This window comes from Oryctolagus cuniculus, chromosome 1 (genome assembly GCF_964237555.1).
Source record: "Oryctolagus cuniculus chromosome 1, mOryCun1.1, whole genome shotgun sequence".
Classification (NCBI taxonomy): domain Eukaryota; kingdom Metazoa; phylum Chordata; class Mammalia; order Lagomorpha; family Leporidae; genus Oryctolagus; species Oryctolagus cuniculus.
Window position 1 is genome coordinate 208,437,962 of NC_091432.1, and position 12,037 is coordinate 208,449,998.

Consider the following 12,037-nt stretch of genomic DNA (forward strand, 5'->3'; position numbering starts at 1 on the left):
ATGGCAAGAGCCTCGGGTGATTACTGACATCATAAATACGAGTGTCAATTGTTAAATCAACAATGGGGGAGTCACTGTGCACTTACTCCCCATGTAGAATCTCTGTCCTTAATGTGTTGTACTATGTGAATTAACAGTAAAACTACTACTCAAACAGTACTCTATACTTTGTGTGTCTGTGTGGGTGCAAACTGTTGAAATCTTTACTTAGTAAATACTAAGTTGATCTTCTGTATATAAAGATAATTGAAAATGGACCTTGGGGCCGACGCTGTGGCACAGTGGGTTAACCCCCTGGCCTGAAGCGCCAGCACCCCATATGGGCTCCGGTTCTTGTCCTGGCCGCTCTTCCCATCCAGCTCTCTGCTATGGTGTGGGAAAGCAGTAGAAGATGGCCCAAGGCCTTGGGCCCTTGCACCCATGTGGGAGACGTGAAAGAAGCTCTTGTCTCCTGGCTTCAGATCAGCGCAGCTCTGGCCATTGCAGCCATCTGGGGAGTGAACCAGTGGATGGAAGACCTTTCTTTCTCTCTGCCTTTCCTCTCTCTGTGTGGCTCTTTCAAATAAATACATAAATCTTAAAAAAAAAAAAGAAAATGAATATTGATGAAGAATAGGATGTGAGAGGGAGTGGGAGATGGGATGGTTGCAGGTGGAAGGGAGTTTATGGGGGGGGGGGGAGCCATTATAATCCAAAAGTTGTACTTTCAAAATTTATATTTATTTATTTTTTTATTAAATAAAAGTTAATAAAAGAAAAAAATAAATATAAACACATGATAATACAAGTCATTTCTGATCATGCTCTTTTTTCTCGTGATAGCAAACTCTACATCTGAAATTTAGAAAATATATTTAAGCGCTCCCTTAGACACTTTGATGATAAATGGCTAAAATGATGTTTTATATTTTTATGTGCTTTTCATCAAGTAATAAAGTTGAAATTTTCTGAAAAAAAAATTCAGGTCTTCCACTAGCAGGGCATGAACCCAATTATTTGAGCCATCTCCAGAGCTTCCTCAGGGCTTGCATTAGCAGCAAGCTGGAGTCAGAGCTAGAGCCCAGTATCAAACCTAGATATGAGATGCAGTCACCTTAACTGCGAGGCAAACCACTCACCTCTCCACAAATTTTTGAAGTCCGCTCATATACAAAGATCCAATGGTCAGGCAAAGAAATTAATACTTTATATAAAAAGGGGACCCATTATTAGAAAACAGCAACACAAGAAGTTTAGGGTTTAGACTCTGTGACTTTAGCTACCCTCCAAACTTGACATCATATAACTATTTTATTAGGTTTTTGAACAGATATGTGACATGAGGAATTAAGATGCTTTATTAATTAGATTACCAGTGATTAATACCTGAGACAGACACACACACACACACACAAACACACATACACATACACAAATCAAGTTTTGTAATCATCACCAGTCTTCATATTAACCAAAATTGCATGCTCATGTGGTCTAATATTTTTGGGAACATCCGCAGAGGGTCAACCCCCACTCTAAAACATAGCTTTTTGTACGAGAAGTGGGAAAATTTCTGTTTACGTGTAATGTCTTAGAATCAGGAGTCAAACTAAACAGTGGGATTCTCACTTCACCAACAAATTACTTAAGGACTATCAAGTGGAAAGTTCAGCCTTGAAATAAAGTATAGATGATAGAGTCCTGAATTTCCAAGTTAAGAAAATTGAACATCATGGAATTTTTTATTTTAAATTAATTTAGTTTAAGCCAATAGTATCTTTTTAATAAAAACTTTTTTGTTAATTTAAATGGAAAAAATTATGATATGGACTCTAATATGCCAGAATGGTGCTTGAAATTAGCTCACTTGGCTGAGATTACATAAACTAATAATAAGCAGCAGCAAAGTCCAATGCAAATTCTCTTTCCACTATTTCCATATCTAAAAGGTAGCATCAAACTCTATACAGAAATTATGTGTCAACAACAGAGAATTGTCATTGAGAACCTCGTTGAAATCATAAAGTCAAAACTTGACCCTATTCAATGAATGTACAAGGAAATGGTTAAGTCTTGAGGATTTAACTTTAATCATAGAAAAAAGTTCATATCTGCAGGATGCAGTCACAAGCCTCAGAACACTCCATGACATATGAAACGATTCTACACTCACCTTAGATTACTTCTTAGGCTAAATTAAAATTCTCCTCAAGTGGAGATCAGAAATTGGTCAGGGGTTGCCTTATATGGAAGTCATGAGTACACTGAGCAGCTCAGTCATGAATGTAAAAGGAAGACAACAAAACGTTGACTTACTGGGACACATACAGGTGTTCCAGGTGAGGCCCTTTGGGCGTCCAGGACAGGGGAGAGCTGTTGGCTTCCCCTCCTATACAAAGGTAATGACAATGTATCCTAGGCTACCTAAAGTGCTTTTCCTTTCCACTTGATTTAAACTTCTCACTGCTAGGCAGAAATTCCTTCATCAATTCAAACACATCTTGAGTCAGGGCTATCTTGCTGCCTTTGGTTCTCTTCTGCTCCTAGCACTTGAAATTATTAACTTGTACAGTGGAAAATAACAAGAGACATGGGGAAGGAGCTTGTCTATCTTGGTCATCATCCTATACTTAGAGTCTAGCAAAGCAGCTACACATAACAGATGAAATTTGACCTAATAAGTGAAGATTTACTTTTTAGACTCTTAAGCAATTTGCTTGTGCTGTGTAAGTGAATTAATAATCAGGACTTTAATATGCAGAAATTATTTATCTGCAGCATGTTCTCAGTTTTTTAAGGCAGCTTTTTATTAGTACTAAAAACCTGCCATCTTATACAGAAATTAATCAGTTCATGCATTTCAAATATAGAGAGATCACCTAACAGTTGCATGGATTTGGTCTGGGACATTAAAAACAATAGATGCCTTTTTCTCTAATACATAGCTTTAGTTTTTTCATCTGTAAAATAGTCAAAGAAATACCTACCTTAATTTTTTCATAAGTTTGTTTTGGGAAAAATACAGATAGCATATGCAAACTACTTTATAGACTAGCCAACATTGTACAGATTAAAATGGTGATTATATTATCATAGGTATATTTTATAAATACCTTAGTCATTTTATTAATATTATTTACATTATACATTCATGCTTAATAATCAATTTAATTATAAATGGAAAAGTACTCTTTCATGGTATTCAGGACTTACATTTATACTGATAAATTATGTCCACCTCTTAAGGAAATCTGCTCCTTTGTTTTTAGTATTTATGTCACCACTCTGAATTAATGTCAAGTTAAAAAAATAATATTCCATTCAACTGATGTGGAAAAGTAAACATTTTTATGCAACAGTTCCCAGTTCCATCCCTTCACTTAACCTATCCTACTGATGCAGGTATTTGAGAAGTGAACCACGAAATGGGAGCACTTTGGCACACTCTTGCACTCACTTACTCTCTCATTTAAAAAAAATTGTAGGACCAGTGCTATGGCATAGCCTGTTAAGCCACTTGTGATGCCAGCATCACATATTGGCACAGTTTTGATCCCAGGTGCTCCACTTCTTATCCAGCTCTTTGCTAATATGCCTTTGTAAATAGCAGAAGATGACCCCTGCCACCTACATCAGAGATGTGGATGAGGCTTTCGGCTCTTAGCTTCACCCTGGTTCAATCCCAGCTATTGCAGCCATGTGGGGAGTGAACAAGGGGAGGGAAGATCTCTCTCTGTCTCTGTCTTCAAAATAATAAACAAATATTTTAAAAAATTACAAGAGAACTTTGTTAAGGCTTCATATAAAGCAAGATCATGTTATACTTGCATTTCTGTTGTTGGCTTATTCTACTTAATGTGATGACCTCAGTTCCATGCATGTTGCTACTAATGACAGGATTTTATCCTTTTTTATGGCTGAGTAGGATTCTATCACATATATGTACCACACTTCCTTTATGCATTCATCAGTATATGGACACTTGTTTCCATTTCTTGCCTATTGTGAATGGTGCTGCTATAAACATGGGAGTACAGATAATATCTTCATTGAAGTTAAAAATATAATGGGGGGTGCTGCTGGCCCTTTGGTGTAGAAAGTTAAGCCTCTGTCTGCAGTGATGGCATCACACATGGGTGACAGTTCAAATCCCAGACATCCATTTCTTTTTTTCTAAGATTTATTTATTTATTTGAAAGTCAGAGCTACAGAGAGAGAAGGAGAGGCAAAGAGAAAGAGAGAGAGGTCTTCCATCCGTTGGCTCACTCCCCAATTGGCTGCAATGGCTGGACCTGTGCTGATCTGAAGCTAAGAGCCAGGAGGTTCCTCCGGGTCTCCCATGGGGGTGCAGGAGCCCATCTGGAGGGAGTCGGAGGACTACATATTTCTCATACTTTTTTGCATTTGTTTGAATGCCTCCAGACCCTCCCATTGTTATGTCATCAAGAGACCACCTCCAAAGACGGGATAAAGGCTACCAGTTTTTGGTACTTTTTAGACCCTTTCTGAATTCAGAAGGGAGGCTTTATAATAGACACAAAAATGATCCACTTTAATAATCTTTCTTAAGTTCTGTAAATTAAAGTCTGTCACAACTTACCACTCTATTTATGTGTTCTTCATCTTCCAGTGTTTTAAGGCCTACATTTTCTGGCTACATTTTTTTATTCCACTAGCCATCATTTGAGAATTGATAAAAATTCATATAGTATCATTATTGTCATTATCTCTTTGATGAGTTGGGAGGTTGTTCTTGATCCTTTTTTTTTTTGTCTGTGTTGAAGTCATATTACCCTCACTTTTATATCCCTATGGAATGTTTACACTCTCTCATATCTATAGAATATTTATTAGTCCATCATGATCCAAGTGTACATACTTTTTGTGGGGAAAAATTGTTAGAAGCTAATAGCTGATGAGAAAAAATAATATTTTTGCATTCCCAAAGGCATGTTGTCATAAATCAAAGGTTGAAGGCATTAAACAAGGATCACATACATATGTAGCCTTTCTGTTGAGGAGGAAGGAGAGGTATCAGAAGTTCAAACGCCATCATCCACATTGTCTTACACATGCTTTTGGAAGAGAAGCAAAAGAATTGCCAATCGTGTAATCCAACCCAAAGAAGAAACCAGCATCTAGAATCTCTGTGGTGACAATATTCCAGTTCTTGTAGGACAATAGCAGGACAGCAGGGTTTAATGGCCAATAATTTAGGCAAATACCTGAGTCAACAGAAGGAAGTAGATTGGCAAAGAGTAACAATGTTTGAGAAAGAGATATGAGTTGATATAGACTCCAAAACAAATAGTAAAGAGGAAAACTGAGTTGGAAACTAATGCTGAATCCAAAAAGCTGGAATAAAATACTAAAAGACTGTGGGAAATCTAGATGTTGTAGCCTAAGGATACCTTGTGCTCAGCTCAGCATTGGCCTTCTAGAGATATAGTCTACAGAAATATGTGCATATATAAAATTATGTTATATATGTGAGTTTCAACTCATTAGAGAATGACACAAAGTAATTTCTTTCCCCAGTCATTGTTTTTATCACTTTGAGTCTGTGGAAATATTTTTGACCTAGAATACCCACCTTCCTTCCTCTTCCAGACTAACTTCTCTGCTAGTCTGTGGTCTCCAGAGCTCAGCAGGGTTCAATTCACCAAGCCAGACACCAGACTGGCACCCAAAACTCTAAAAAGCTCTCTTGAAGCACCTCTTCATTTGGTTTGAATTGGAACAGAGTTTCCATTCTTTCACAGGAACAACAGTCAAATGCATCTCACTGTTCATTGCTCACCATAAAATAGAACATTCATTGAATACTTCTTCTCCTAGACTAACCTTTCTTTATATATATGTGTGTATATGTATATATATATATATATATATATATATATATGAGAGGAAGGATAAGGGGAGTATGATTTTATATTAATGGAGTTATCATTAGGGAGAAATAGTATTCTAGTAATTATTAGCTTACAGTAAAAAAGGTAGCGACTTAAGTTCTCAATTTAGAGTCTGAGCTTCAGTTCTGAAATTTTAGGTCACTGCACTATTTCTAAGTTAGTAGTATAGTAGGTATTTCTTCAACTTATTGGAAAGTTAAATGACACTGGAACCTGACTTTTAATATTTATCTTATTATTAATAAGATAATTAGGGGTTATAAAAGATGAACAGTATCATTTTGACAGGATAATTAGTGAGTTGTTACCCTTGCTTCTCAATTTCCATAATTTATGTGTGATTATTTTCCACTATATTTCTACACAGTCCACTGGAAATAGTGATTTCATGTATCACCAGGACTATTTTCCAATGGAATTCATTGTGGTTGTGAGATCTGGATAAGGACAGATTAGAAGCTGAATTTGTACCAAAACTGTAGTTCTCAGTACTTCTAGCTGAGCAGGATTAGTAAAGGCAAAGAATAAAAATATCTCTTCCAAACCATGATTTCTCAAGAAAAAAAAAAGTTCCTATTGATTTAGTTATGAGTCCATCTTAATAGCTGTATACAGAGATCTATACTTCCTGATGTTACCGAATAGGCTTTTGGTTAAGCAGATATTTTACAGCAGTTTTTACATCTCTATTCCTCAAGCTATAGATAATAGGATTCAGCATAGGAGTCATTATCCCATAAAATAGAGAAATGAGCTTGTCTGAAGTTTGCAGATTGTCTTCTCCCATCAGGTCTTGAGATTTGGGTTTTGCATACATGAAGAAGATGGTACCATAAAATATAATCACAACAGTCAAATGAGCTGAGCAGGTAGAAAAGGCCTTGCGTCTCCCTGTGGCTGTGTTCATTCTCAAGATGGTATAGAGGATGAACATGTAGGAGAAAAAAATGACCAAAAGTGGAATAACTAGGAAGGCTGTATTTGATATTACCATGGTGATAATATTGAGTGATATATCAGCACAGGCAAGTTTGAGAACAGCTAAGATCTCACATGTGAAATGATTGATAATATTATTCCCACAGAAAGGCAATCGCATGGCAAGTGAGGTTTGCACAACTGAATTGATTCCACCGGAGAGCCATGACACAGAAGCCATCAGTACATAAACCGCCTTGCTCATGAAGATGGGATATCTTAGAGGGTTGCAGATGGCCACATAGCGATCAAAAGCCATCATGCCAAGGAGGAAACATTCTGTTGACCCCATTGCAAAGCCAAAGAACATCTGCACTGCACAGCCATAAAAGGAAATGGTTCTTTTCTTTGAAATTAAGCTCACCAAAGTTGAGGGAACTGAGGAGGATGTGTAGCAGATATCCAGAAAAGAGAGGTTTCCCAGGAAGAAGTACATGGGTGTGTGAAGACGGGAATCACAGATGCTTGCTATGATCAGAACACCATTGCCAATTAGAACCTCCAGGTACATAGCTAGAATCACGGCAAAGAAAACCATTTCAAGTTTTGCGTAACCAGAGAGTCCCAGAAGAATGAATTCTTTCACAAATGTTTGGTTTAGTCTATCCATGTTCCAGCTTTCAGGTTGTCAAAGGAAGTCCAAACATAAAATCTTTTCACAGCCAAACAACAAATATAACAGACGTCTTGAATAATCATTACTCTAGGATGAAAGAGTATTTGTTTCAAAGCTCTGCCATTGTGTTATCTGCCACAACATTTGTTTCTGGAATACAATGACCAATATATAGAAAGTTTTATGTCTTGTTTCTAAATTGTGAAGCACCACCTAGGACCAGAAACAATTTCAGAAGCAACCTTTTTTATTACTAAGAACAAGAGAGGTTTTCCAGGAAGAAGTACATGGGTATGTGAAGATGGTAATCATAGATGCTTGCTATGATCAGAACATCAGAACATCATTGCCAATTAGAATAACTAGGTACATAACTAGGATCAGAGCAAATTAAATTATCTCAATTATTGGGTATCCAGAAAGACCCAGAAGAAGAAATTCAGACACTGATGTCTGGTTACTGTCACCCATGTTATCGTCTTTCAAGCTGTTAAAGGAAGATCTAACATAAAATAAATGTACAGACAAGAATCAAATGCCACAAATTACCTGAACAATCATATTTTTAGAATGTACTAGAAGGAGTACTTACTTGATGACCTGATATCCAGTTATCTTCAATAACATCTTTCCAAAATAGTAGAATACAATGAAATTGGGAATAACAGAAGTACCTATATCCCATTGCCAACATGTGAAGCTCTACATATGATGAGATACACATGTAGAAATAACCTTTCCTGTTGTCGATAATATATTCTTGACTTGAAATTTCCACAAACCCTGCTTAATTGTCCACTTTAAGTCTACTTCTTCATTTCAATTTCCCCAATAATAAAACAGTATAGAGGGCAAAAGACTACACAACAAGTACTGGAATTTTGAATCAGTAATTAATAAACAGGAAAACTTATCTTTTAATTAATTCTTCCACAAACTTTTAAAAGTCATCTCATATATGCTTTATTGAATATAATATATGATATAATATATCAAATATAGTCTATGCTTTAATCAAATATAATATCTCAAATATTATCCCCATTCTTTCTATTAGCAAGATGGAGCTTGACAACAGGTAACGAGATAAGTAAATAAGAAAGTGGATTAGAAAATAAGGTCTTTGACACTAAGTTTGGCTCATGGCTTTACTTTTTACATATACATGTGAAGCTCTTGAAAACCTTCAGATTTTGTTTTGGTGTTTAGAGAAAGGCCAGTGAATCTGCATTCCTTATAAACACCTAGCTGATGCTGACATAACTAGTTTTGAAAGCACTTGATTCACAAAACTTTATCCTAAGCTGGCAGACCATCTAAGTGTTTCTGGTTTAAATCAATTCTCTTTTGCCTTATTAAATAAGTTGGTATAACAACCTAAAAAAAGTTCAAGAACATAATTATTATATTTTAGAGAAAATCTATATTGACATCATACTGTTAAATATTCTTTAAAATATTGTTGAAGGACACATATTTTAAAAACAGAATAATAGTTTAAGAGTATTTCTGATAGTCTAGCTTACACCTAGTCATGTTCAGATCCCAATAAGAATAAATAGAAGAGTAATGTAAAGTGTTGCCATTACAAAGTCTACAATCAGGATTATGAGAAAATATATATTAAAACACATGTCATAGATATAATTACATTTGTGACTTTGGTGAAAATCATTGATTTTTCTCAGAAAGAAGACGTATATGAGAAATAAATCATGTAAGGGGGAATTTAGGAAGACTGAAGCTAGATCTAGAATCTAGAAGTATCGATAGGATTAGACATATTTGAAGACAAGATGGTATCTCAAAAGTGAGTCAAGTCAAAATTATCATTAAGCAGATTAGCCGAATACTGTTTTTGAATAGGGGAATTTCAGGGAAGGGTTGATGGCAAGTACATCTGAGAAAGTGTACCAGGCATGGAAGAAAACTCTAAAATGAAGTAGAAAATTTGGAATACCTTTAGATGGGAGGTGGGTCCATAATTAGAAAACACAAAACATCAAGTACTTAGCTCTGTGCCTTTAGCAACCATCCAAACTCAACAACATAATTTATGATTTTATGAGATTTTGGAGCAGGAATATAACTCAAAGAATTAAGATATTTAGATTAGTGGGGTTGTCACTGATTGCTCACTACATGTGAAAACTTTTCTTTGCATAATTGTTACCAAATCTGGCTTTAGTAAAAACCACAAGTTTAGGCCTTATGTGGGTAAACAGTTCTTGAGAATTTCGGCATAGCAACTCTGTGCTGTGACTCATTATTCCATGATGACTGTTGGATAAGTTACCATAGACTAGATATTACTTAGAGTCATAAGTCCAATGAATGAAAGTATTCCCACTAATAATTTAGTTATTAATACATAGTAGAAATAAGTCAACTGTGAATAGAAAGGAAAGCAAGGAAATATACAAAGTAAACCTTAGAGATGAAAAATTTACCTCCCCCCCAAAAGCGTAATTTTGATTTCTTCAGTCTAAGGCCAGAATTTCCCTTTTGAGACAGGGAAGAAGCTCCTGGCTCCCGGCTTCGATTGGCTCCACTCCAGCCTTTGCGGCCATTTGGGGAGTAAACCAATGGATGGAAGACCTTTCTCTCTGCTTCTACCTCTCACTGTCTGTCACTCTACCTCTCAAAAAAATAAATAAAATATTAAAAAAAACTTTCCTTTCAAAATGAGAAAAAGGAAGGAAGAATCTTTGTGCTTTAAGTTCTCTAGGACAAGATCACATGGATTATACAGGACAGTGGAGAAATCCAAAGCCTATTTGCCTCTTTAACAATTACTATCCTGACTGACTGATAGCACTAGAATCTGTATAGAAATTACACTCCAACAATAAGGAATAATCAGTGAGGACGACACACATGCACACACACACACACACACAAACTGGGATCACAAAGAATTGATTGTGCTCATTCAACAGTGCTCATAAAAAAAGGGTCAATGGGCTGGCGCCGTGGCTCACTAGGCTAATCCTCCGCCTAGCGGCGCCGGCACACCGGGTTCTAGTCCCAGTCGGGGCGCCAGATTCTGTCCCGGTTGCCCCTCTTCCAGGCCAGCCCTCTGCTGTGGCCAGGGAGTGCAGTGGAGGATGGCCCAAGTGCTTGGGCCCTGCACCCCATGGGAGACCAGGAAAAGCACCTGGCTCCTGGCTCCTGGCTCCTGCCATCGGATCAGCGCGGTGCGCCAGCCGCAGCGCACCGGCCGCGGCGGCCATTGGAGGGTGAACCAACGGCAAAGGAAAACCTTTCTCTCTGTCTCTCTCTCTCTCACTGTCCACTCTGCCTGCCAAAAAAAAAAGGGGGGGGTTAATGATCCTGTCCTTATTCCACCATTATTCTACACTTCTTGTGATAAGTCAAAATTCTCAACAGGAGTTCAGAAATTAGTCAGGGAGTACATTGGATACGGGACATGAGCACTCTGATCAATCCAGTCACAAATGCAAAAGGAAGAAGACAGCAAGATAGTGAGAGACTGGGACAAATGCAGATGTTCCAAGTCAAGGACCTTTGGGTGCAGTCCTGGGAAGCCTGTTGACTTCCCTTTCCAAACAATGTAATAACATTGAGTCTTGGGCTTTCAAAACTGTTTTCCTAATGTTTTCTCCAAACTTTCTCTTTCTAGGCAGAAATTCCCTCACCAATTCAAGTCCAATTTGATCCACACCAGTCTTGCTGCCTTTGATCTTCTGCTTCCAACACTTTAAATTGATTAACCTCTCTCAAGAGACAAGATACATAGGGAAGCAGTTGTCTTTCCCATTTTTCTACACTAAGGTATAACTCAACAGCTATACAAAATAAGCTTGCTGTGACTGAATTGGTGAAGGTTTACCTTATAGACTCAGTCTTTCCCTGTGCAGTATTTATGGATTCAAACAGAGCAACTTAATATTCACAAAAGGAGCATTTATATCAGTCTTTATCTTTTATTAGAGCATCTTTCCATCAATACTAACAGGCTTCATTCTTATATAGATAATTAACAGCTTAAGCACTATATATACAAATGGGTCACATAATGCTCACCTGAAAATAAATTTATATATCACATGGTTTATCATGGTGAAAAATGTCTCAAAGAATCAGCCTTTGGTTAAAGGCTCATTGCTTATAAATTTTAGCATCAGTTTTTTTTATTTGCAGAGACATTATACAAAAATAATAAGATACTATATGGAAATTGCCTTAAAGAAAAACAGGCATTATAAAAATAATAATGAACTACTAATTCACAGTTGTTTATGGTCAAAATAAATTGGTACCTGTATTGCTTGAAGTTATTCATATCACAAATACATGTTCACTAATGGCTTTAACTATACCTTGAGTTTAATTAAAGTACAGTTTTCAGCATTCAGGTCTTACCTTTATACAAATAAATTATTTCTACCTCTTGGAAGAACCAAGTGCTTTTTCCTATTATTTATGTTAGCATTCTGAATTGAGGTCAAATACAACAAATGATGCCCAATTCCACAGATGTGGAAGAGTAAATATTTGCTATGCAACAGTTACTGTAATTGTTCCCCAA

General features: G+C 36.7%; 1 protein-coding gene across 1 annotated transcript; it reads right to left on the reverse strand.

Annotated features, from left to right (window-relative positions):
- Window positions 1–6,031: 6,031 nt before the first annotated feature.
- LOC100358573 (olfactory receptor 13C3) lies at window positions 6,032–7,768 on the reverse strand. Its single transcript, XM_017347185.3, has one exon. It carries the CDS (start codon window positions 7,477–7,479, stop codon window positions 6,526–6,528), a length of 954 nt encoding a protein of 317 aa, XP_017202674.2. The 5' UTR covers window positions 7,480–7,768; the 3' UTR covers window positions 6,032–6,525.
- Between the last annotated feature and the right edge of the window lie 4,269 nt (window positions 7,769–12,037).